This window comes from Stegastes partitus, unplaced genomic scaffold (assembly GCF_000690725.1).
Source record: "Stegastes partitus isolate 25-593 unplaced genomic scaffold, Stegastes_partitus-1.0.2 Scaffold283, whole genome shotgun sequence".
Lineage (NCBI taxonomy): Eukaryota > Metazoa > Chordata > Actinopteri > Pomacentridae > Stegastes > Stegastes partitus.
Window position 1 is genome coordinate 210,273 of NW_007578014.1, and position 27,648 is coordinate 237,920.

Below are 27,648 nucleotides of genomic sequence, written 5' to 3' on the forward strand. Positions count from 1 at the left end.
GGAGAGATGGGCAGCGTGATGTCAGACGGGGAAATGCTGAGAAAGATCATTAAAATTTTAAATGAGTAAATTCCTAAATTTTTCAGAGGTGACCATCAGTAAACTAAATTATATTCCATTTGTTAATAAGTTTGATTCATACTGGAGTCCACGACAAAGATCAATTCCATCGATTTGCATTATTATTTAATTTGGTTCAGTGTGAGAATACTTTACCTCAGGCAGCCAGATCACAGCTCAGACGAAGCACAGGGCTTCACAATCAGCTGAGTACAGCCACTAATTTCAGTACAGTGGACGTTTATTTCTCTTTTTGCTCTTTCAGGAACGTCCCCAGCGTGTTTCCTGTCCTTACCTGGGTTCTGTTGAAGGCCACACGGGCGAAGACGGCCTGTGAGATGCCGGCCCGCTTGAGCTCGTCCCGCACCCACTGGTAAATCTCAGAGGAGACCTCCGTGTTCGACGCCACCTGTGGCTCCATGGGTTTGCTGTGGGAGCTGCGGTTGACAGGCGGGTGGTTGAGGTACTGCTGCGACAGGGACTGCTGCGCCAGAAGCCGGTTCACTGCATATTGCTGGTTGAGGATCTGTGCCATCACGAGCTGCTGGTTGACCAGCTGGGGGCTGATGGGTGTGGACACCAAGCCCGGGTGGTGCAGACCGGGGAGCTGGGGCTGCCGGCCACCTGTTTGGCCGCCGTGTGGTGGCGGGGCGTGAGGCAGCGGCGGCACCGGCGAGGAAGGAGTCTGCTCCGCCGTGCTGCCAGGGATAGGCTGCTGCTGCTGGGAGAAACCCAGGTGGTTGTGGTTGTGGTTTGGACCTGGCGGGGAGAGGTCGGACAGGCCGTCCATTTCCGCTGGAAGGAAGACAAAGAAACACGAACGCAGACAATTTATTAGTCAATCACTGATTTAAAGGCTAAAACACTGCAAAGAAAAACAGGGGAGGAAAAATAGCTCCTGAGAAAGAGGAGTAGACAGAGCAGCAAAAACGACATCTTTAATCTAACAATCGCAAACATCAGTTTAATAGCATCATAGCCATAGTCTCTAATCAGAAGAAATGAAACAGACCCGGCCTGCATCCCATCAGATTTTTGCCTCGAGTGAATCTTAGCCTGTCAGCTAACATTCCTGTTTACTCTCTGTTGGAGGAGAAGACATTTCTGCATCCAGCACATGTCCGCTAACAAAAAGATGTGCAGGAGTTTAGTGTTTTCTCCCTTCACAGGCCTCTCAGAGACGACACAGCTCATCAGCCAACAACTGGTTAAAAAACACGGAAAAGATGGAAACGGAGATAAAAGACCTTCATTGTATTTGACCTGTCTTCCACAAGCCATGCCTTCAAAATTAAGTTCAGAACGTCTGTGGCCTCATCATGTGAAAAAAAAAATAAAATCTTGGTAAGACAGTAGAGTGTGTGTGTGTGTGTGTGTGTGTGTGTGTGTGTGTGTGTGTATGCACAGAGGCAGAAGCAGCGCTGCTAAATCTGATTCTCTCTTTGCATCGTTAATTCTAAAATAAGGAACACAAGCTAGCCAATATGACATTTTTAGGGGAGGATGGTTTAAATATAAATGTAGGGAGCAGTGAGCAGAGACAGAAGGAACACATGGGAGGATAGAGTGTGCAACCTGAGAAAGTTTCCAATTTGAATGCACTGAAACAGATTTGTTTTGAACTGTCTGTAGGAAAACACACACACACACACACACACTCTCTATGTGCCGTCATTTAATGGCGTTTTGGAGATTTTTGCGGCATCTCTTGCTTTGGGAATCTTTAAGTCCATAATGGCTGCTGGGGAATATTTTAAGACAGGTTTAAATTATGTGCTTAGAGGATGAAAACAATGATTTAACATTCAAAGTACTACCCACAACGAAGTGAATGAGCATTTGGGGCAGCTGAATGTTTTCAGGTTACCGCCTCATTTAAGGAATCCACATATGCCGAGGCTTTTTGCGTGCACGACGCCGAGCGAGTGAGGGGGCAGCATTTAAGAATTCATACGGATGGCAACATTAACACCTCAGAAGTGTGCTGCGGCCTCCACATCCCACAGAAAAGCTTCGTATGAGATTGTGAAAAGCGTAAATTGCTGTTAAGGGAAAGGATGGGGGGGTGGGGTCTTCAACAAGCTGAATTTTTCAGCAGATGAAAGATTAAGTGCATGGATGTTTTCCAAAAATACCCACAATAATCGTGTGTTTGAGCTGCCTGTTTCTTAACTGTCAGCACGCACAAAACACCCGGCCAAGACGGGTCTATTGAGTGTTTGTCGAAAACAAATGATGTGGAGAGGGGGGGACAAAACAAAAAAATCTTGGTAATAATCACATCTCTTCCCATAATCCTTGGCATTCCCTGGCTCTGATGGTATGGCGTGCCTATTCACTCATATGTGAATGTGTGTGTGTGTGTGTGTGTGTGTGTGTGTGTGTGCATATGCTTGCTCACACAGACTGCTGGGGGGCATACTCACAGCACACAAACACACAGGCACATGGAGGCATTTCCATGCAAATTGAAAAGAGAAGGGGTGACAGAAGAGCATGGCAGGCCCTGGGAGAAAAAGGCTGCCACAGAAGCGGGAGTCCTCGTGTGGAATCCTGCCACAAAAGAGCCCCGGATTAAACACACAATGGGAATGGGATGTGGGCTGAGGGAGGCAGGGAGGGAGGGAGTGTGTGCTGGTGACTGTGAGTGAGAGAAAGCGAGAGAGCGAATGAGAAAGAGAGACACTGACCCAACTCTCGCTCTGTGTTGGCTTCCCTACACCAGCGGGGCCACGTCAAAAGAAGCAACAGCACACTCGCTGGCGGCCGGTAACACCACTTCAGCTGACAGAGAGGCAGAGCACTCTGCCAGTACCTGTGACCAGGTACTTGTTCCCCTTGACTTCAGGCTCAAACTGCTTGCTAAATGCAGTGCGCTGAAGTAAATACAGTCAGATATGACACCGCTGCCAAAGCACAAAGGGATGGCCGTGCCACTCTCTCCTCCAGCCTTCATACTTTTGTTTCTCCACCTTTTGTGGCAAAGTACAGCAGCTCGTCATAAATACTGAAGACAGAGGAGCTGACACAGGCGTGTGGTGAGCACCTGAGGCTCTTGTGCCAAAGCTTTGAGTCTGAGGTTTGGCTAACATGACGCGTGGGTGCTCGAGTTTCTGTGAATGTGTGTAAGCACATCTCAGATGTTATCACCACCTTTGTGTACGTGTACATTTGTGGTTCTGTTCTTATCAGGAACTGATTTCCTTTGCAGAGGATGTTAAAAAGACAAATTGTTTAGCAGTTAATGCTTTTTTAAAGTCAAGACTGAGTGACATTTCAATAATTATTCTGGTTGAAAAGGTATGAAGGGTGTGGCCCTGATGGACGCTTTAAAAAACGTTAGCATTCGTGTCAAGTTAGTGTAGAAGTTTGAGATGAGAGGGGAGGGAAAGAAGCCAAAGAGAGAATGAGCGAACAAAGTGAATCATGTTTCATTTTAATGTGACTTTTAAATGACTTTATTTGTTTTTGGGATCAAGAATGAGATTATAATTGAGATGCAGTGCAGGGAAGTCAGGTGGTTGCCATGAAGCATTCAGTTTAGGCATTAGGGAAGGAATGCACTTCTCAGATGTGTCTTCTTATATTAATTCAAGAAGTCACATTACGGTGACAAAAACCTGGTTCACACAGAGTAAAGCCCAAAATAGTTTCCCAAAGCTTGTTTTTTAGTCTTTATATGAAGGTACGGTTTAGCGTTGAGAGTGAAGATGAGGCCTAAGTGTGCGGTTGTTGCAGTAACGGTCATGGGAAGTTTCCAAGGAATGAACTTGTGCCAACGCAACGTCCTCCAAAGTGACAAGACCGAGGGTGTGTTAGTGTGTGTGTTGCGACATACCTAGTGCATTGGCACGCGGGCTCTCACGGAGGACACACGTCCCCAGGTAGCCCTCCAGCTGGGAGGGTTGGCGCATGCCTGCACCGTCGGATGGCAGGACACGCACACGCACACGCACACAGCACGCAGTTATGAGGAGAAAAAAACAAAACAAAACAGGGTTAAGGCTTTCTGCAGTTTGTCTCTCCCACTCCAGCTAGGCAGAGACATGACATTTAAAACATCGGCGTCACCGAGGCCAGACTGGCAGCTGCAGCGGTTCCACTTTTGAGGAACATAAAAACCAAATAGAGAACAATTGTGACAGAAAACGTGTAGGAGTATGCAAGAGAATACACGAGTACAGCAGGTCTCAAGTAAATAATGTTCCCAGTGTATGTTGCCGCTTTAACAGGAAAAAAAAAAGCAAAAAAAACCCCTCAGATAAGATATGATCACAACACGCTATTTGCATGGAGGCTGTGAAAACATTTTGATATAATATCTCATCTGTCATCACGGCGAGTGGTAGCACACTGGCAAAGACAAAAAGATTATGTTCAACAGATTGCTAAAGCTAATATCTCAACATTACACTGCCTTATGAGTATCACAACAAAGTGGTGTTCTGCTTAATCAAAAGACATAAAAATATATCAGAACTCCATCTCCAGCTCGGGGTGCTACTGGTATTATATAACCTCATTTCCTGGCGGGTCAAAGGGGATTTTTTTTGAGATTATATAAAGAATGTGTTGGCAGAGGGTTGATAAGAAAATCTAATTGAATTTTAGACTAGGCGGTGGCTGGCTGAAGCCATCGCTGTTTTTTTGTGCATGGAAAACTAAAGTGTTATACACACACACACACACACACACACACACACAGACAAACAAACAAACACACACACAAAAAAAAAACAGTCAGCTGCCTCAATTTGGCTCTCATATTAGCGTTAGTTAAAGCAATAATGGATAAATCAAAGATAACACTGTGTTCGACTGTAAAACTGTGTGTAGTAATCTTGAATTATTAGATAACAAGATAAAAATGTATTTCTGCTTCATGCAACAGCAGGAAGACAAAGAGACGGTTGGTTGGAGAACATATTGTAATGGTGACTGGTGTGTACGCGTGTAAATGTGTGTGTGTGTGTGTGTGTGTGTGCAAAGAGACAAAAGTGTGAGCGCCATACTTTGCGCCCCTCCGTTTTGCTTACCCATCATATCTTTTGTCTTCTTGAAATGTTTATACCAGCGCCCAAATTCCTGACACTTCGCCGCCGACACATTTGCATAGTAAGTGCTGTTCACAATGGAGGAAATCATACTCTGAAAGAGAGAGATTGATTGAGAGAGAGGGAGAGAGAATGAGAGAGAGACTTTAGATTCTCATTGTGGAAAATGCAGACATAATATTAAAGCTTGTGAAACATGCAGTAACACTGTAGCTTGTCAAAACAAATAAAATATAGGGACACGGTAGAACCCAGCACTAGAAAAAGCCAACTGAAAGGTATCAGACATGCAGAAATTTGGGATTCGTTCCGCTAAAGGTAAAACAAATTACATCAAACATCTGTTCTGTTTTTTTTTTTTTTCTCTTTTTATCAAATGCCGTTGAGTTTGTCTGAAGTTTTTTTTTTTCAGAGTGGGTGAATTATAAGGTCAACGGAGTTCTACATCTGTTGACATCAAGAGGAAGCGGCAGGAAAAGATATTTACCTTCGAAAAGAAAGGAGATAGCGGCTTATTGAATATCAGCACCTGGGGAGTTGGGCGATGTAAACAGATAAACCTCTTTTATTCTTCAGCTCTTTATTTATACAATCTGTTAAAGACAACAACTTCAAGCGGATCGGGGGCCGCGCTGAGCATGTCGTTCTCCGACGCATATGTGCTCCCGTCCCCCCCATACAGTCGGCTCTTTGCCCTCTCAGCATCTACTTCAACCGTCTTCCTTCGCCTGAGAAAAACAAAGAGCCGTTTTTTTTTTTTTTTTCCCACATCCAGTTTCATTAAAATGAATGTTTTAACACCTTGCCGGCCTGCGGGTGAATAGCGAGGTTGGTGCAGGAGAAATTGTTTTTGATTGTTATAAATATTCAAAAGAACCAAACCATCTGTTTTCAAATTATAGGTATGCCATCTTTATCATTTTCTATAATATATGCGCTTGGAGGACGGTGGGGGAACCTTCTGGCAGGGTAGCATGGCAGCATAAATGAACTGCTACAGGATGCTTCTGGTTTTCTGGCTCTAGCTCCTTTGCACAAAAGGAGGCTAAAGGGTGACAGCTGTGCTATCGGAGAGGTCAATCAAACCGTGAACTCCCGACCTCTCCGTCAAAGCACCTCGTGCAACGGCACCAGTGGAAGGCAGGACACAACCGACAAGCTCGGAAGTGGCACGAATGCAAGACAAAGTTCACGGGAGGATCCGAAATTAACAAGACAGACACAAGTTCCCTTTGTGGGAAGAGTAGCAGGGAGGCACCAGTCTGAGGCTCCACTAAAACAAGAGCTGTTTTTTTATTTTATCAGTTTCATGTGATATCTCCTCCTAAAAAGAGATCCAGGATGAATAATTTCCTTTGGATGTTTGGGGCCAATAACACCACACAAGAGTTTATAAAAGCTCAAAGACATTGGTGGCGCTTGCCAAGACTTGGTGCAATAATATTAAAGTCTAGCTAAAAGGAAAAAAATGCAATTAAATGTGGAGGAAGCGATCATTTATTTGCGTTCTTTACAACAGAAATCACTCAAGGCACCGACACATGACTCTGGCTGTACCTGCTCGCATCAGGTGGAGTCAGATGTTTGCGGCTGCATTTCGCCCCGCACACACTCGGATGCTTATTTTTTCAAGGCAAACACAGGCAGCTGAGGCGAGTCACACTGGTGACTGCAGCTGGGTGTGAGTTTGTGCCAACAATGCTGTGGTGCATCATCCCGTCACGGTGAGAAACAAGAGGGCGAAGAGGTCTGCATTTAGACCCGCACAGTACGACAAAGCAGTCCTTTATGGATATATTGAAAAGCCTTCCTTCAATAAAAACCCTGACGGAGTTCAGGTTAGGGTTAGGGAGTCAGAATTACCCTTTAAATGGGTCATACATTTATGCATGAAGCCCTTCCTTCTTTTGGACGTATGCAATATCGGTATTAGGGAATAATAACTGCAAGTTCAACCTCCCGTGGTCTTAAAATGACAATTCTTCTCTGTTTCTTATGATGTGCAAAAGCCAGAGCAAATAAGAATGGATGGCTTCCTTTCTGATTTATTGCCTCGAAGAAAAAAAAAAAAAAAAGTGAATATTTGGGATGACAACTGGTAGAGCAGCAAACCGCACATTCCAGTTTAACCTGGTTCTTGTAGCCAACTCCCAACCCCGAGATCCGTCTGAAAACCATACATTGAGAGGAAGAAGACTTCTCCTTTAAGTCAGGGGGGATAATGAACTCCTCTCCTCCAGCCTGCCATGTTTTATTTACAGTATATCTGGGCTAAGGCGGCTCCAGGCAACAAACAAGAGGCCTGCAGAAGACGGTGTGCCTTTCTCTCTCTCTCTCTTCCCATCTTTCTCCCTATCTCTCTCGCTCCCTCTTTCTCCGCCATCTTTGACACAGATGTTCTAATAAACGCTCCTCATTAATCAGCCCTCTCCCTCAATACATCACTCTACCTCTCACAGGGGGCCCGGCGTGTATGTGTGAACGAAGCAGTGCACACACACCTATTCTGTGCCTCTGCCTCTCCCCACCGCTCTGTCACACAGACACGCATACGCACTAAGTGAAATCAAGCAGATAACCAGAGCCTCTGCTGCCACTGCGGTGCCAGCAGGAGGGCTGTGCTAGGGCTTGTCAACAGGTAGCATGGCTGCGTACGTGTGTGTGTGTGTGTGTGTGTGTGTGTGTGTGTGTGTGCGCGTCCCAGTGTGGGCGGGTTTGTGTGTGTGTGTGCATGAGCATGTGTGTGGACCCTTTAAGTGATAGCCATCTGCAGCACAGAGAGCTTATCAGCAAGACCAGGAAGTGGCACTGGGCTGCTATCGGTCCCCAACATCTACTCCACTCCCCAACATGGAAGACAGGAAGAGAGAGGAGAGTGTGTGTGTGTGACTGTGTGTGTGTGTGTGTGTGAGTGTAAGAGAATAGCGGTGCAGCAGGCAGGTACTGTAGGCACCCAGCTGCCAGCGTTAAAGTGTGCTACACACCGGCAAACACACACAGAGTACAACCCCTGCAGACAAACACACATGGTGCCATTACACAAACTCACACTTGCAGATTAACACACACGCACACAATTAAACACACACACACACACACACACACACATTCCAACTTAGCCTGATGTCTTGAATCAGCTGGGGAAAAAGCACATCCCGTTTGCAACACTGCTCCTTGTCTCTCGCCAGCATCTCGCAGAGCTCCATTATGGCACACATCCACCTCAACTGGGATGACCCACCCCCCCAGCCCACCCCCCAAATCCCCTCATTCTAACACACACATGCATGCACACGCACACGCACGCGAATGCGCACACGTACACTGGCAGCCAGGTTGCGCCTGTGGCAGCCGAGGTGGCGAAGGCCTGCAAAGATGGCATTTTGATGACTATTTGCTGCTACACAACGCAGCAGCTGGTGCATCAGGGGCCGCCCAGCGAGAGCGAGCGGGGGGTGGGCAAGAAGAGGTGGTGGTGGCAACGGGAAAGAGTGGGGTGAGCTGCTGGGTGGGTGGGTGGGTGGGGGGATTCTCGTTTGTTGCCATAGTTTCTGCGAACATGGGCAAGGGGGTTGCTAAGCTTGGTAGCAACCTCAGGAACAAATAATAAGCCTGATTGGCCGATTGAGGCGGAATCAGGAGAAGTTTTATTTATTTATTTATTTTTCTGTGTGCAGATGCTTCTCCGAGCCGCGAATCTTTCAGCCGGCTTCTTATGTGTGCAGGTCAGAATCAATTCCTCTCGCAGAATGACAATGGCCATGAGTGAATACATTTTCTCTCTGAGTTTCCTCATGCCATTTGTAGGCCAAACACACAAAGCATGACTCCCAGCTACAAAAGAATGAAACTAAATGTTTGACAAGGCCCCGGACAAAAGAAGCATTTCACAAAATAACCCCCTACCGCCCTCCCCTCTCTGCTCCACTCCCCCCTCCTCCCCTCTTCTCTTCAGAGCCCTGTTCAGAGGTGGGCTAATTCTCTTTCACTGGCTGGCAGTGATTCTCTCATCTGTTAACCTCTCTTTTGGGTCTGGGATTACGCAGCAGAATATCAAGGAAACACTAATCCTAAAAAGGTGCCAATCTTCTGCTCCCTCCTGCAACGCCCCTTTCCCCTCCCACTCATTTCACTTTTTTTTTGGACAACTCAGAAGCCTGGGAGGGTGGGCCGAACGCCTCCTGGCGTCTCACCTTCCCGTGACGCTGCATGCAGGCGGCGGCGGCGCTGCTCGCAGGGCAGGGGGTCCGTGTACGGGGGCAACGTGTGGACATGCCTCCAACACGACAACCAGCCTGACAAACCAACCGGGTTTAGGAGGAGCAAACCGCCACTCTATGGGTGTAGCACGCCACATGCATCCCCACAGAGTAACAGATGTCAAACACCATCATGGCAGCCGCGTTTCAACAAGGCAGATACAGATACATGAAGATCATCCGATTGTGCAGCAACAACGCAGCCGAGCAGCCAAGCTACATTAAAAACTTCTAAACTGGATTAGTGTTTTTAAGCTCGGTGCCTTAAATTTTGACTGAAGCTGCCGCAATCCTACAATGTCTGGCTACCAGTTCTGCACGACAGTAAATGTAATACAATTCACATCAGAATTTATGGCCGAGCTAGCCGCTACGACACATACGAGAAAGAAGGAAACAGATTCAGCTGAAGATATTTTAAGGACCGCCTTCCGTCCTCACTGGAAAACTAAAACAATCTTCAATTTAATTTGAGACCAGTGTGTATGTCAATATAGCGAATATGTGTCTGAGGGAGAGTGTGTGTGCTTGTGTGTTAAATCCTCTGAGCTAGCGTGTGCTCTCTTCTGAGCCGTCTTCACATATGGACCGTAAACAGGGTGATTACCAGACCGGGCTGGGCTCCGCCTGAACGCCACCCAGGGACTCTTTACATCATCAGCGCACTGCTCATGCCCGGCTAAACACACAAACACACACACACACGCTCGCACACTCGCGTTCACACATACACGTACGCACACAGCGCAAATGAGGGTCTCCAGGTGACCATACGGTGGCCTGGGAGGGGAGCTGGCTTCATACCGCCGGCACCTACGCACATGCTCGCAGCGAAACGCACACACGCATGCAAAAACACAAATAGCGCTTTCATATAGACGTCCTGTGCATTGATATACATTTCACAACACACACATATCTTCTGTAACACACACACACACACACACATTATTGGCCCCTGTGAGAGATATACTGCCGTTTCATTCCATTCACTCCAGAGCTGCCTCTATGATATACCGACTACACTGCCTGTTAATACAATATCTCTGCTAGTGCTTTCTATCCAACCTCCCAGCCGCCAACAAAAAAAAAAAAGAAAAGGAAGAGAAAAATAGAGGATATAGCACCTAACATGCGAACGTACGATCTCCGGGCTAACGCAATGAAACGCTGAGACTGAACCAAATGAGAAAAAGAACAAAAAACAATCCGGACGGTTCTGGGCCGGAGCCAATGTTTATCTAACAATAACCATACGTTCGACAACACCTCTGCTTTTTGGCTGCCATCGCATACGAGTCTGTGTGTCGTGGGCGGTAAAAGAAACACACACCAAAAAAAAAAAAAAAGAAAGAAATCATGCGGCAAACAAATGACAATAGCCATTGATTTGGGTTTTCTATGCCGATTCTCTTTCCCACTTGATCAAACTCAGGGCATTTGATAACTGAAGGATAAAAGACGGAGGTGATGGAGATAGGGGTGTTTGTTCTGTGGTGCGGTATGGTAGCAAGGAGGTGGGGTTGGGCTTTATTCTGTTTTTTTTGTTTGTTTTTTTTTTGAGTAAGCAGATTGGGCTTCAGCACCTGTGATAAAGGACATTCTTTAGCCAGAGAGCTCTGATTCATGTCTTTGAGTAACTCCTTGAGGGCGTTTCTTACTGTAGAGTGGCTCCATTGCTCGGGCGGCAGGTCCTCCAGCTTAGGACAACTGCGGAGAGAGAGAGAGGAGACATATAGGGGCGTGGGGTGGAGAATACAGGGAGGGTGAGGGAGGGGAGACAGGGAGAGGCCAGAGAGAGAGGGGAGACGGGTGAGGAAGGGATGGATAGGGATGCAGAGGGGGAGAGGGGAGAGCATGAGAAACAACTCAGACGGGGAGGAGAGAAAAGGCCAGCAGCTCGGAGTCAAACCACAAATTCAGCAGCAGAACAGTGGAATTATTTCATCTGCGTTTCCGTCACATGCGGAGCAAAGAGGTCAAACCGTCCAAAACCCGCCCGCGGGTTTGAGAGGATCTTTAAAACAAATCATGGAAACTTGTTGGCTTTCCTGATCGTGTGTGCTTCTGTTGGTAAAACTGAGAAAAATTTCACTTTAAAAATCACCAGATTCGCTTTGTTCAAAATGTAAAAGTCTGCCAGAAATAAAGAGCTGGCTCTAATCAGATCCTCCTGAACTCTGTCAGTTATTCTGCTGCAACCAACAGTCACAGGACAAAAAAATAAATATCCAGCGACTATTCAGATGAACTGCAGGTGAAGACAAAAAAATAGAATAAAAATGAAAGCAGTAGAATATCTTTAGTATGTAGAGCCACCTGTGTGCCCTTGGAAAAATATTTAACATGTTGATTCCAGGTTTTCACAATTCTTGAAAAATAAGCAAATAAAGGAACTTTTTTTTTTAATGATTTGTGGCACTGCACAACAGGCATGTTTAACTTCTCTGTTCTTTTAGTGTGTTGAGATGCTGAGGTGGAGGGCTTTATATATATATATGTGTGTGTGTGTGTGTGTGTTGCAGTGAAAAATGAGGCCACAGTGAGGAAAAATGTGACGGCAGCAAAAGCACCAGAGACTGCTCAGGATTTAGAGGCTAACAGCAGCGAGGAGATATCACCCTGCTGTGTGTGTGTGTGTGTGTGTGTGTGTGTGTGTGTGTGTGTCTGGTTTTATTTTATTTTATTCTTTTTTTACATCGAACTGAGAAACTTGTCGTGCAACATTGCAGATCTCTAACAAACTCAACAACCTGGTCCCACGACTGGCTGGGAAACGGATCACATCATTTAGTCGTGTTAAAAGCATGCAAATTATGAAGCAACTGTTTATTTTAGGGTAATCTGGCTCCTGGTTTTTTTCTGTTATTCAACTAGTGAGTCGGTTACCAGAAGCCAAAAAACACATCTTAAAATTCTCTCTTTTTTTCCAGATCAACTGTTAAAATCCCAAAGACCTCAGAAAAAGCAGCAAATCCTTACGTATTCTTGATAAATGACTTCAACAATTAATTGATAATCAAAGTCACTGTTGACTAATTTTCTCTCGAAAGACTCATTTGCTAATCGACTAATCATTTCTGCACTAATCAAGTATTGAGCTACAAACCGGCAATATGGGAACAAATTAGTTTGTGCAAAACAAAAGGTGTAAAACACGGCGGCGGCGGCGTTGGCGTTAGTCCGGCCCTGCTCAGAGAGACGACGTCGATAAATCGGCCACCGAGCATCAGATAGACGGAGCAGCACAGACAGAGAGGAAGCCGGAGAGAGAGGGGAGCTGAACACACCGGGCCTCGGCTCGTTTTTCCTGCTGCAAGCGCCCCTCCAAGACAGACAGATTTCATTTGGCGCATCAAGCAGATGCATCTGGAGATTGCTCTGTCTCTCTCTCTCTCTCTCTCTGCCTACCTCGCTCTCTCTCTCGCCCTCTTTCATATTCTCCCTCTCTCTCTCTCTCTCTCTCGTGATTGTTCTGATTAGTTAATTACTTTATACAACACATCTGCTGGATTGATGCATGAATTATACATCAGCTGCATGTGGCGACTATTATTTCGTGTTACTTCTACCTTCCTGGCTTGTTGTGCTCGGCGAAACAATTTAAGGTGTTACTGGCTAGATTTCTGCAGCAGTCGGGGTGTGTGTGTGTGTGTGTGTGTGTGTGTGTTGGGGAGGGAGGAGGGTTTAAGGGTTTGGCAGCATGGGAAGAGAAGAGGGAAAAACAAATAGAAAACAGCATACATATTTGATATATATAGATAATACATACAGTCAATAAATGGAGTCATGAGCTGCAGTTTAAGCAGAAAAACAGATTTCTGGGTTTTGAAAAACGACAAGACAAATTTATAGAGAGCAGGTCTCCCGTGACAGCACCCAGTTCATTCTGGATAAACACTTTATGCGTGCGAGACATATGTTTGATGCGTCTCGCGTTGCACTTATCGCAGAATTACTTTTTGCTAAACCTTGCTTGACACTTGTCAAGTGAGAGAGATGAGAGATTGAGCAGGGCTGATGAGTCCCCGAGTGCACGAGACACTGTGTGTGCGTCTGTCCATAAATCTGTCACTCGCCGTGTTACAAACGCTACCAGCAAAGAGATAACAGGAGAATGGAAGAGAAAGGGATGCGTGCAACGGTCGAGGCTAACATCTGCTAGTAGGAAAACACGCTGCCTCACACACGCACTCTAACACACAAACAATGGATTTTCCAGAACACCTTAAACTGCTCCAGCAGCTAGAAAGCCTCTGGGGAGAAGGAAGTGAACACGAGCAGGGAAAGAGGGATGAGACAGACAGAGGGGTAGTGGAGAAAGACAGCTTTCCATGCATTCAGGGGCTAGCAAGGCGGAAATAAACACAACCTTCTGCATTCTGGCTGGTCGGCGTGTTCACATCAGTCAGTGCATGTGTGGGTGCTTGATTGGTGAAGGTGGGTGGTGGTGGTGGTGGGTGGTGGTGGTGGTGGGGGAGACAGAAGGAGAGAGGGGAGAGAGAAGGAAGAGAGAGGAAGAGGCAGAGCGAGCTAGAGAAAGAGTAGGAACAGCTCTCCAGAGGGTTGCAGAACACTGGGTTAGCGTGCAGCTGGCACAAGCCTCCACACCACCGCCAGTCGGCTGTTTCTTCGTTAGTGTGTGTGTGTGTGTGTGTGTGTGTGTCCATGAGCACATATGAGCCTGTTTGCGTCCATGTCTATAAATGCTCGTATGCTCTTGCTGTGTGTATAAATACGACAAAGCCTCACACCTACAGAGAAGAATTTAGCATACAATATGGTGAGCGATGGCAGCAGACAGCTAGCAGTAATCAGGGTACGAAGGTTTCAGCTCGCTGCTCGTCTTTATCGTGTGCAGTGTTGATTCAGAAGAAATATATTTCACTTAAAATAGTCGGCGGAGTCAGGTTTATTTACGGGACTATTTCAGATGAACAACCTTGCATTCATCTGCTGCAGAGTCATTTTTAGCTGCGCACTCCGACCACGTTCATTTTTTTTCATGAAAAGAGCTTAAGTGCTGCTTTCTACCCAAAAAACTCTGACAGCATTATCATGTTTTATTTTGTGTTATCTGCACATTAGTTAACATCAGAGCTACACCGACCTCACGGCGGCACAAACTAAACCGTCAGCAAGGACACCAGGATGGTTTTGGCGTCCCATCAGTTAACGGTTAAACTGACAAATAAAAGCGTCTCTGTGTCGCTGTAGCTCGCTGGGTGAGGAAGTTTTCATTATTCAAATGGGTTTTTCCCATTTCCTGGGAACGGTCAGTCGGTTGAGTGTGTGAGTAATAACGCTATTCTCAGCATCAAACACACAGACTGCCACCTGCCTCTGGACACACAGCGTGTCGGTGTGGGGACCAGTAATGGGCCTAACTGTGCCACCATATGCACTGGAAGGAGATTCTGTGAGTCGTAGTGGAGCAGAAACTGTTCATGACATTATGTTGGAGCATATATGTACAGAAGACGTGGTACAGGTGGATGTGACGTGCTGTAGGTCGTGTGTGTCTGTCTGGTGCTTCTCACCTGTGCAGCTGGATCTTAAGCGTGACCACGTGGTAGACGTCCTGCAGCATGTCGGCCACTGTGGCGTCCGGAGCATCTGTCACATACGACAGAGGGACGGGGTTCCACTTCCCCACCTGAATCATACCTGAGCGACGCACAAAAAAAACAACACAAAACACACAAACACGGGTAAATGTGTACACGCGACAAGGACGCGAGCAGGAGGTGCATTTTTATCATTTTAGCTCGCCGTCGCTGTTCATTCTGAGACAGCCACACATGCACGGTGATAAATAAAGGCCTGTGCAGATAGACGTGGCAGAAGCATTTTGCTGCAATAAACTCTCTTCATTTCCTTTATTTGTTACTCAAATCACAACGGCCGTGCAGGAGTATCTGAGAGACTGCCTTAAAAACAGTGGCAGCCCACACAGCAGGTATCGAGGAGGAAGATTGCTTCTGAAAAAAGGTGAACTGGGATGTGAATGTAAGTGTGATGGACAGGCTGTAATAAAAGAGCATGCAAAGAGGCACCTTGAAACAGCCACCCTCGGCCTGCCTGCGTTCAAGTGCAATTAGCAGACCCTTTCCTCCGCCTGCCCCTCCCACCTATTGAGTCACTGAGTGTACATAAATATGTTCAGTATGAAGCGCGTATGAGTGCACGCACAGTGTGAGCATTGCATACGAACGTGCACGTAAACATTTCAGCGGGCAGACCTGAGCGTCGAGGCTCCGTCTGAGCGAGCACATATCTGTGTGGGAATGTGTGAGTGTGTCTGACCCCTGGGAGACTCGAGCATCTCCTGTCTGGGATCAGTGTCAGGATGTGTTACTGTGGCTTCAGATCTGCTGGCGGTAGGCTATTATGGTCACAGAGTGTGAGTGTGTGTGTGTAGCATGTGTGAGGCAGAAGGAGAGTGTGTGCAAAAGTAGCAGAAAATACTGTAGAGAAGACGCTAATGAGCTTTAGCGAGAAAAGGCAGGAAAATTAAAGAACAGTGTCAGATCGGGGGAAGAGAGCGAGGAGATGGTGATGAGAGTCATCAGCGCCTACCTTTGGCCTGGGCCGCCGAGCTGTGGGAGTAGCCCAGCGACAGCAGGGCCATCTCGATGAGCTGATTGAAGAGCATGTCCTTACGCACCAGGACAAATTCGGCGTGCTCCTCCTTGCTGTCAAAATCCATGGGATTCTCGTAGTGCTCGACGACACAGAACACGGGCAGCATGTTGCCTGAGGACGTGGAGACACAAGTCAAGACCGGGAGGCTTCACGTTTCTTCACATGCAAACTCTGACCTTCGGTATTGTGTTTGCGGAGGGACGAGATTAATATTTAGCCCCGATGATTAAGTTACACTGAGGTTGAGTGTCAAGGGATTAGAAGTGAACGACTCGATAGCTGCTGGGGGGACAGAAAAAAAGATGAGTTTGGACTACAAAGGCATACTTCATCTTTTATGGGGCAATTTCCATCTAAACCTTCACCTTTTTGTTCCGATGCCAAACTCTCACGTCCACTTGGAGGAATCACACGTTACAGAATCGCTTTCACATCTTTTTGTCTATTTTTTTCCTGTCTTTCAGCTCCTAGCATCGTCCTCCTCACAGGCGCTTTTTGTCCCTGCGTTCCCATTTTAAGCTAATTTTTCTGTTCTAATCAGTAGCTGTTGGAGGGTTCCTTCCTGCAGCCGTACGCTTCAGCATGATGACGTAACGCTGCAGACGTGTTGCGCTGCGGCCTGCAATGACTAATACGAGTTTTTAACAAGTGAATGTGCACATTACAGACAGAATCACAACCTTTAGCTCAGTGTGAACCAAAAATCCTTCAACTCGTCTGTCTCCGTTTTGGCACAATATACTGTTTATTCGCTGTCAAGGTGCTGGGATCACATTAGCCTTTCCCGCTGCCTGCCAACCCAAAATCATCTTCCCATGATGCAGCGCTTCAAATCCCGAGCCACCTCTGCGCCCTGAGGTTTACTAGACTGTGTCAACAGCGGCTCTGCTGTCGGCTGGAATGAACAATCCTTGTCCAAAGACTGTCAAACGTTTAAGGGACCAACTGTGCAAATATCACCCAATATGCCATATTTCTGCTAAAATAACATCCCTGAAATTCTAAAAAGTTTAACGCCCGCCTTGGCCTTTTGAAGTTTCGATGTGCTGTCAAAGCGCTGATGAAGAAGATATCTGTTGCTGTGTTTACGAGGTGCCCCGCTGCCCTACTTTCTCGGCGTTTCTCCGCTCCGCTGTCACCTGGACAAATTCCTGTACGTTTATTGTCACTGCAGATAAAAATGATTCACATTCTAATATTTTCCGATCCCCGGCATTCCAGAAGATGCACACAGCTCTGGCAAAACAATCAATAAGCCGACAGATGCAAGGGAATGTGCTGAAAGAGCTGCTTTTCTCCTCCCCTGATTTTAATAGATAAAGATCTAACAATAAAGACTGCTGTGTAGGTTCATTTGGGGGATCAATACTGGCTTTGTTTCCAGGGAGCCCAGAGAGGGCTGCGGTAAATATTGTTTCGGGCTCGGACACAATGCCCACTGTGGGCCCTCTGCGAAGCCTCCGTGGCGGCCGGCCCGCCCGCCCGACCCGCCTCCCTCGGCTGCTTCACCCTCTGCTAAGCCGACGAGAGGGAGAGGCAGAGGAGGGGAGGGCACGGAGGAGGAAGGTGGTGGGAGGCCAGAAGAGGCAGAGATGATGAAGGTGAAGAATTAGGCTCTCTCAGCTGGGGTGCAACACGTATATAAAAAGGAGCGAATAAGAGGAACGGCCCATCCGAGGACGCTCTCACAGTCGCATTCCAAGAGTTCCTGAGTCCCTCTTGGCCAAAGAAAACCAAAGCAGCCAAACAAACAAACAGTGGAGCCTTCGCAGCCAAGTGCTATTACGACTCCAAACCTGCAGGTTTTCAAACTCATTTCCAACCTACTAAAAAACAAGAAAACATAACCATAAAAGGTTCATATATTAGATGGCTCTGCCTGCCGTGTTTCTCACAAGACGACACCGGTTATATTAAAAAGCTATGTCATAATCTCAAAGTAAAGGTCCCCTTTAAGCAGCAACGGCTCTTAAAGGACTGAAACTTTCCCTTAATAAACAAATGTCAGAGCAGGAGGGCTGCGGCTGGAGAGAGGAGCAGTGACACAGCGCTATGCAGCAGCACCACACAGGAATCATTCTCACAGTGCTCTTCTATTAGCTATTGTCTGGGCAAATAAGTGGGAGTGTGTGCAGTGTGTGTGTGTGTGTGTGTGTGTGTGTGTGTGTGTGTGTGTGTGTGTGTGTGTGTGTGCCGAGATGACTAAAGAAGCATTGTAAAAAGGTTTAAGAGTTTTGGAGAGCATGCAGGGGTGGTGGGTGGAAGGTGATGTGTGTGTGTGTGTGTGTGTGTGTGTGTGTGTGTGTGTGTGTGTGTGTGTGTGTGGGTGGATGGGGGGCTATTTAAACTGCACAGAAATTGCTTTCCTCTATTTACAAGGCTTATTTCTCCTCATGCACACAAAACTTCTTTAAACTATATTTGGGCTGCGACGACACATGAATCCTTTTGCTGATTATTTCATGAAGCGTCTGATTAATTGATGAAGCATGTATAAGACGTCAGAATTTAGGTCTGCACTTATCAATTAATCTGCTGAAAATTTTCTCTCGATTATTCATTTTGTCTGTGAAACAGCCAGAAAAGGAGAATTTTCCAAGGCCGACAGCAAACATGTTTAAATTGCTTGTTTGTCCTGCGATCACTTCAAATATTCAGTTTTCTGTGACATGAAACAGAAAGAAAAAAAAAAAGCAGAACATTTTGGTATGAGTGAAGCACATCTTTCTGTATATCTGCTTGAAAATGTTTTTGTTTTTGGCAACTTATTAATTTTCTGTCAATCAAGTAATTGATTAAGCGACTGGGTGCTGCTCACAGTTTCCCAGAACCCGAGGTGAAGTCTTCAAATTGGCTTTTTTTGTCCAATAAACAGAGCAGAAGCCCCGAAATTTACAATTATAGGAGTCTGAGAAAATCAGTAACTCTTCAAATACCGAGATGCTGGAAGCGGCAACTGTTGAGCATTATTAGCAATAAATCAAACTAATTTTCTTTTGATCGACTGGAGGATTGGTGCTCTGCCGGTCCGGACTCTCTCTCTGTCTCTCACACACACTCACACACACACTCTGTCCGTCCTACCTCTCTTGTGGCAGGTCTTCAGCAGGTGGCTGGTGGGTTTGTACGGGACCCCGGCTAGCTTGGCCCCGGTGCTGCCCAGCCTGGCCCGGCCCAGGGGGCTGCCGTTCTGCTCCAGCCGAGGCAGCTTGGCCGGCGGGGCTTTGGCCTCTGCCATGCTGTTGACCAGCTCAGAGTTCTCCTTGCCCAAACACGTCTCGCTGAGATGGTCCATCATTCTCAGCACCTCTGCTCACTATCACCTGGGGAGGCAGAAACAGAACCATCGGGCTGTCAGCAGACGGATGTGTGCGGCGGCTGAATTATGATACAGGGGGAGCAATAAAGCCAAACTCTTTGTGTTGGTATCGCTGACATGTGAAGACGTTTTTATAGAGCAAAGAGAAAAAAAATAAAAAGTGCTTTAAGTAATTGAGACCTCTGAGAACAGACCCATTACGGCAGTTACTGTCAATTCGCCTCAGTTGTGATGACTCGGTCCACGGTGACGTTTCCGTGCTGCTGTAATGTTCCCATTTTTCAATGCATGTATTATGTATGGGTGTCCCGCTAGAGATTCCCATGCGAGAAGGGGCAAACAAGCCCCGGTTTTAGTGCAAACACATTAATTTGCTGGGAGATTCCACTTGAATGAATACAGTGCAGTTCAAGGAACAAGGTTCTGCTGCGGCGGCGCACGCACGGAGGGGGAAACCAACGTAATTCGGTTTGTGAGTCACTTCGTGTGGCTTCACATTCATGACGCAGCCCGGAGGGAAAAGGAGGCGAAAGGCCGCAACGTCAGTCTGAAGTGACAGACGCAGAATCTGTGACTTTACAGGTGTGAAGTTCACTTCTGGATTTTCTGCAAGTGCAGCACAACATCCAAGCAGTGAGTTTACAAGTTGAGCTTGAGGAAACTCCACAACATGCAGCTGCTGACTCATGAGGGTAGTCATCAAAAGTTAAAGTAGGAAAGAGAAGACAAGGGAGGGATTGACAGAGAGGAAAGATGGAGGACGGCTGCTGCACCCACAGGTGCTCCAGTGCTCAGACACCAAGCTCAGCGACGACAATTAGCAGAGCTGCAGGGGAAACTTAAAGATTTGACCGCCTGTGATATAAGATGCAAATGTAATTATGCATGCAGCTGAATGGCTCCTGATGGCCGTGAACTGGAATGCTGCTGTCAATGAGTGGAGAGGGCAAAATCATCCACCCCCACGCAAAAGATCATGAACTCCCCCATTCATAACATGCAATGAGGCAACTAATTCCCCACAAATAGGGGGGCCAGAGGAATCCAGACCCGGATGCAGTCCGGATCCAGGTCAGGATTTTTAAATGACCTTAAAACACACAGAAAAAAAACCCGGAGCAATAGTTCAAATGGACACATTAGCCCTAAAGGGGGAGTTAAGAGAGGACAAGTTGAGTTTAAAAAAAAGAAAGAAAAAAGGAGCAGACCAACCTGAGACGCAGCACTTCAGCACCGGAGAGCATAAAACACCGTCTTCTTCAAGTTTGGCCAGGGTAGAAAGAAAAGGGAAAAAACAACCAAAAAAACAAAACTAGAAAAACAAAAGCAACTCCCGGTTCCTCTGCTGGCGTCGCTCTACGTGTGCATGACAGGCGAAAGGTTATCAGAACCTGGAGCGACGCTTTCTCCTCCCGGACTGGCAGCGCTGCGAAACAACAACAAGCCGGCTCTGTGGCAGGGACGACGAGGTCGAGATGGACCGCGACGGGCGAACATTGGTGAGCGGGTCGTGTGTCTGTGTGTGTAGCCGTAGCTAATTCCGTCCAACCGGAGGGGGGCAAACCGTCAAAACCGGCGACATTTAGCTTAAAGTGAGCGGTTAGCCGCGTCCATCGGTTACAAGTGAAGGCGACTTCGGCGGTAGTTCGCAGCACAACATCCGAATCGGCGAGCGGGCGGCGGTGCGGCGCAGTTAGCAGCCGCCGGCGTGCGGCTCCGCACCTCGGACACAGTTGTGATAAAAAACAAGCGCCCGCCGCCGAGACCTAATAAACCTTCGCCGTGGATGTTCGCGAACAGGAACGGCTCCGCGTCGCTGCCGGCGGGCTGAGCAGAAGGAGGAAAATAATAATAACCGCTATGGAGGCGATGTGGAGGCGATATGCGGACAGGTTCGCGAAATAAAACAAGGAGAGGGGGGTCAAAAAGTGCGGTTTACTTTCCGACGCCGCGGATAAATAAGGCTGGCTGTGGATGCATGAGAGAGCTGCCTGCGATAGTAATAGTAGGAGGTGTCCTGTTGGCTGGGGATTGGCGTCCGGACGGAGCTCCTCTTTCTTTCTATCTCCCTCTCTGTCTCTCCCCCTCTCACTCCGTCTCTCCCTCTCTGTCCCCATTAAATTATTAGTTGTATTGACTCATCACTCCCCCCTCTCCGCTCCGCGCTGCTGGTGCTGCCGCCGCCGCCGCCGCCGCTCCTGCTGCTGCTGCTGCTGCCGCCTGTGCTTTCCCCCTTTTCTCCTCCTCATCTCAGATGGCGTGGTGGAGAGAGGGGGTAAGGAAAAAAAAATAAATGTAAAAAAAAAAAAAAAAAAATGGGGGGCAAAAATCGAGGCTGTTCTATGTGAGGGAGAAATAATCCCTCTAATGTTGGAATAAAACGATTCCTCCGCTTGTCAGGCCGGAAAAAGTCCTGGTGGAGACGAATAAAAGTGGAGAAAGTGGACCGGGAGAGAGGAACCACACACACTCACACACACACACACACACACACGCGTGCACATACACACTCACGCGCGCGCACACACACACACACAGGCGCGCTGGTGCGATTTGCGGCTGTGCGCGCAGGAATTTTTAATCAGCTTGATTAGAGTGAGGCGGTCCTGCATTTATTACCGGCTAACACACACACACACACACACACACACACTAGATACCTTAATTTATCATGTGTGTTTGTTTATTTATTAAAAACTACCAACACTTTTTATTCCAGAAAATGTCTCCACGTGCACTGATTATAGCCCCAAAAACTGACCTGGGCTCAGTGGTGCCGCTTCCAGTCAAGGTGAGCATTAAACAGGTGTTAACTCCAAAACCTTTTATAACTTGTCTACAAATGTTTTTTTTTCCACATGTGCAATCAGATAATAGGTGTGTTTTGTCTCATAGGTTGTTATGAAGTGATGTCAGAAATCATAAAAGCCTTAAAAGTGTGTAAAAGCATAAATCAAACTGGGAAATCGACTAAAAAAATACTATGATATAAGAAAATCCACCTATTTATACATGTGAGTGGGTTTTATTTTACATCCAGCATTCTTAAAAGAGCCCATCATGCTGATAATATTCAATATCCAATTTGGACTAATGCATATTTATGATGTGAGTGACATACTGTAGCCGGACAGCTGGAGTCAATATTAAGCTGCACTGATTTCTCAGACTAATATTGACTTATTGCATTGTAAACAGGCTGATACCATAATTATTTTCTCAAAAGGGTGCTGATTTGTGTTTCTCCTCCTGTCTTGTAATTTAGGTCAGCCTTAATGACAACGCCATCAAAAAGACTTTTTTTCTCCTTACGCCACATCCCTGGTCAAGCTCTCAAACTTTTCTTCTATTGCAAGTCACACTGTGTTATGTCAAAGTAGATTACAGCAAAATATTAGACAAGCTAATCCCTGTTGATACTGTCAACAGAACCTTGAACTGTCAAAGCGGAGGGAGACGGGAGAGGAATGCCGGGTGGCCGCTGGGAGCTGATGCTAAGCTATTGTTCTTATTTTGTAATTATTTCATGAAGCTCTCTGCAGCAACCTGCAAAAACATCAGAGCAGATAAGCTGTTGATATTGTCAATAAAAGCCTGATATGGGGTTTGTACGTAACCTCAAGGTGGCCTAATAATAACAGTTTCACTCTGACTTTGTGAGCACAGGCCACACAAATGCAGACACATGTGACAATAAATACCCCGATGCTCTCTGCTATGTGGCCCTCCATCTTTAGCTGCTATGAAAAGCCAGAGGGGGGAGTGTGTGAGACTCAGGTCAACGGTAATTTACACACGTCAGATATAGTTTTATCCTATAAATACCACACAGCATAAAAGCAGTGAAAGGTTGCACCGTATAACGTTTAAATAATACTTTACCACTGTTCAACATATTTAATAATAAATACACTTTTCTAATTCGAATCGGCTCACAAAAAGGCAAGTTGTGGTTTTCTCATGTAATTCACCAAGCCAATATCTAAAAAAAAAAAAAAAAAAGCAACAAGCATGTCTGTCCAGGTTATGTAAGAACAAAAACAGGAAACCAACAGCAAACAGGAAGCGTGTACACCTAACACAGTGACAGAGGTTGCGAGCCGACCGTGGAGGTCAGGCGTGTGTGAAGAGCTACATAACACTATATGCTTACTAATAAATCTTTGCAGGGCTCATGAAGCTCATCTCGCTGCGTGAGACCGTAAATAAAGTGACGGCAAATCGCCTCAAACAAAGCTGCTGTTTGATAAACAATGCAGATGTGAGCGTCGCAGCTTAGCCTGACAGCAGCCGCTGACGACGGCGGTCGGAGGAACAAAACGAAGGAAATCATTCCAATTCACAGAAGCTGCTCAGTTTCAGGGGAAAAAAGTGGAGTCCTGCAGAATAAAACAGTAACGGATCAAGTGACCGGTCACGGAGGAAGCGCATCACCAGGCAGCAGCAGCAGCAGAACGGTACAGTTCCACCTCTCATTCACCCCCTAGTTGTGAAACCAGATCACTGTTCCACCCACCGATGTGAGGTCGGAAGTTTCTTCATTTCACAGCACGTTTGTGTCCAAAAAGGCGGCATTAGGAATTCACAGCAGAAGGCCGGCGAAGAAGCTTTTAGCGGAAGAGTACAATGTGAAACTCACCTTTCGAACCTCAGATGGAACAACGTCTCACAATATAGTGTGAGGTGTAGGTTCTGAGGGGGCGGCTGCTTTTGAAAGGGTCCCACGTCTGTGGCTTTCTAACAGGAAATGGAAGAGTTGTTGAAACTGCTTGTCTGAGACCCCGACATGTTTGAATTCACGTGCAAACGCTGCCGCACAGATTCAGTGATCAATTCTTATCTTAACCATTCTCTGGGTTTCAGTGAGCTGCCAACACTGTATACTAAACACAGCTGCGGTGTGCAGTGTGGTTAAATGGCTCTGCTATGTGTCTGAATAAAGGACCCAAACTGTGGCGTAATTAGAGACTCATTCCAACATTAGCTATTATTCAGCCATATGAAAAATGTGAGCGAGACGGAGGAAAAATCACAAATGAATCAAGTTCGTGTCCATCTCCAGCCCTCTGCTGCATCAGAGACACTGCTGCCCTGCCTCTGTATATTTCTATAATATATAATCAATATTGTCTGTGTTTCAGGCAGATCTATTTTTTCCTAAATGTGTTCAGGTCCACCGTGATGTGCAGCGACGTGACAGCCTGCAGCCCCCCACACCTAAACCTCCCCCCAGCAGATTGCTGTTCGTCACCTAGACCTGCACAGCATTGCTGCACAACATTCTGCATGTTGACATGTTTTCCGCATCTGACATGTTCTACATGATGTTCACCACAGCTCTTGTTTCTCTCACTCTTTTTTTTTTTTTTCCTTGGCTGCAGTTAGCAGCATTCGGAAAACAGGAGCGATGGTGAAAGCGAGCCATTGTCGGCAAATGCTCTTTTCTATCTGGCATGACGCAAGCAGCCGCAGTCATTTCCACTGTGATTGTCGGGCACCATCAGAGAGCATCGATAACCCCTGCCAGGCCTTGGCACCGCCAACAGGTGCCGGCACTGCCAGCTAGGTTGGCACCGACGTGGCTGTGAAAACCCTCTGACATCCAGAAGGGCACAGATTTGCACTGAATGCACCACTGAATCAACACTGCTGATTATCAATTAACATATACCGTTTTGTATCACACAGAAAAGAGGGAAAATGGGTTTTGAAACACAGAAAGCCTGTTTAAAAATACTAGCTGTGTGCTGTTATAATCATGTGCTGAATACAGATTTAGCTCTGTTCAAGGTGGGTTTTTACAAGCCTGTGTGGCTTTGTGTTGGGGAGATACAGCATGTGGTGCGTTATGCATGTACAAGTGTAATTGTTCAGGCAGGATTTTGTGCCTGATGGCTACATTTGTAAAGAAATCATGAAAAATGACATGACAGACTGGATGCTAAATTGCAACATGAGACACCTCATATTTAAACCACATTTAAATACATTTCACCTTCAGCGTGTGCGTCATCACAGGTACGCGCTGTGTGTTTTTCTTCCATCACACACTGATCAAAGGTATCACATGTGGCCCGCTGCTTTTTAAACCACACGCTCGTGTCTCGGGAGGCATGAAGTATTGTGTGTTTTCCTTTAAAAACGACACTAATAATCAGCACACAAAAGGGGCAGAAAGGCTGAAAAAGAATAAGAAAACCTATGATTGTTGGCTCAGCATCGAGCAGCGTCTTTATTTAGTGTGTCAGGCGAAGCGGCGCCATCACTTACTGTACGTAGGTGTTGTGATGTCTTCATGCTCGCCACTTGTGATGCTTCTAATGGGCATTAATACGATTATTTGGTTACTAATACAAATTAGTCTGCGCATCCAGTCTGAGCGAACAGCATGGGGGTAAGCGCTGTCACCGGTTCGACTTTGAGCTCTTTCTGCGAGTGTCTCCCACAATAAAAACACACACATAAACATAATAGTATTATTAGAGGCTGCAGAGGATTTAATAATCTGTCGAGGAACGTGTCACAACACGCCTGCATCAGTGTGGGTGCACTCAGCGAGACAGAAAATGTCATGTACAGTGAAGAAATGAAAACAAGGGTGTTGTACAGTAGAAGCCGTGCAAAACCAACAAGCAGTTAAATGAGTAGTAAAAGTGACAAAAACACAATGGATCCTTTGTCTAAACAAAAGCACTGGATTGATGCAGAATTAATGGCATTTTAATGTGGTTTAATTCTCCATTATGAAGGATTTCGCGCGAAAGAGGGGCGGCAGACTTTCGGAACTTGTTTCGTGCGTTTGATGTCGTACATACATGTAGCGCTGCACACAATATTGTGTTTCCTAGAAAAAGGACCCAGCGATTACTAAAAACACAATGCGTCATCATTTACTTTGGTACAGTCTCACTTTCCTTACTGCCTTCTCGGAAATGTTTTTAAAAACAACTGATTTTCCCGCACAAACACGCCGGTGTGTACGGAGCGTAGGGCCGCGGCGGGTTATTAATACTTCTACGCGTGAGAAGCGTGAAAAGTTGCTTAATCAGTTGTTACGAGGCGAGCGCAGATCGACTAAACAGTCCATTATGAAGATACCTGCAAATCAAATTAGTTTCATGTTTTCCATTAGCCCCGCATACGTCGAGTGTGGCTTTCAATTACTAGCAAAAGAAGGTGATTTCTACATTTCTCATATGTCCGCGCTTTGGTGTAGGAGGAGGCAGAAAAGAGAGAAAGAAAGAACAAGGGGGATGTAATGAACTGAGAGTCGGCTCCTAAGTACTTAATTGTTTTATAATCACATGAAGTCGACAGAAATAGAAACGGAGCAAGTGGTCTCCACCTCAGGTCTGCTGACAGGAAGGCCTGATGCCAGATCGCCTCAGCGGCTTTCTGTGGAGGACCAACGCCGGGTTTTTTTTTTTTTCTTCTTTTTATTTCATGATGTAAGAACAGCGGCCCGCTCTCCGTTGTGACCCCTTTTTTCTCACAAGTCTCCACTTTCGGCAACCGCCCTTACGGTATGTGGTGTGCACTGTACACAATGCGACTCCCACACAGCTGCACGCCACGCAGACAGACGCATGTGCATCCGCTCGGCGGCGGCGGCGAGCATGTTTCCACGCCGTATCTGACGAGGCCTCTGCCCTCAGGGTCCGGGCCTGAACTCCCGACGCAGCAGTCGGGTTAGCGCCGAGCCACGCCGGGTCACGTCCAGCCCTCCTCACAGGGATCTGAGCCACGTTCCCACCCGGCCTCGCTCACAGGACCCTTCGCTGACCTTGTTTATCGGCCCCTCCCTCTCCTCGCCTTTATCGAATTATAGGAGCGATTAGTCGTATCAATCAACAGGCATCAGAAGCCGTTTTTACAGAAATGACATTTCTGTCACCGCTCGCTGGACCCCGCTCATCACATGACCAAATAATTAAAGTCTAATTTCTGCCTCGTGGACGGCTACAAATAAACAATTAATGGAGTTACAGAAGGACAGGGGTGTTTGTGTGTGCTTAAGGCGGAGGACGAGCCACTGAAGACGGCTTTGTGAGGGAGAGCACAGACTGAAGGGGTGAGAAGGGTTGACGTGTCCTGCTGGGTTTTCCCTCTGGTGGGGGAGAGGCGGTGAAGGGCACGGCAAAGCGGCCTTGTGGGGAGTGTTTAGGAAATGAGGGCAGGTGATGGGATGGTGTTACTCGCCTCAGTGTGCAAGAAGTGACGCTACGCTGAGACGAAGGCAGAGATGAAATATAGGCATGTGGGGAAAACGGCTCTTAATATCGAGGCTTAGGCACAAGTATTGAATGAGAGG

General features: G+C 46.8%; 1 protein-coding gene across 2 annotated transcripts in view; it reads right to left on the bottom strand.

The window, feature by feature from the left end:
- satb1b (SATB homeobox 1b) overlaps positions 1-27,648 on the bottom strand; it is a 56,797-nt gene that overhangs the window by 24,676 nt on the left and 4,473 nt on the right. The window contains exons 1-8 of one of the 2 annotated variants that reach the window (XM_008282726.1): positions 20,550-20,640; positions 19,103-19,341; positions 15,953-16,129; positions 14,914-15,040; positions 10,960-11,083; positions 5,097-5,208; positions 3,899-3,976; positions 356-855 (exon numbers count right to left, since the gene is read on the bottom strand). In XM_008282726.1, the coding sequence (XP_008280948.1) occupies positions 356-855; positions 3,899-3,976; positions 5,097-5,208; positions 10,960-11,083; positions 14,914-15,040; positions 15,953-16,129; positions 19,103-19,316 (1,332 nt within the window). In that variant the 5' untranslated portion in view covers positions 19,317-19,341; positions 20,550-20,640. Of the gene's footprint in view, positions 1-355; positions 856-3,898; positions 3,977-5,096; positions 5,209-10,959; positions 11,084-14,913; positions 15,041-15,952; positions 16,130-19,102; positions 19,342-20,549; positions 20,641-27,648 lie in introns of those variants that run through there. The other variant, XM_008282725.1, reaches the window with a different exon arrangement.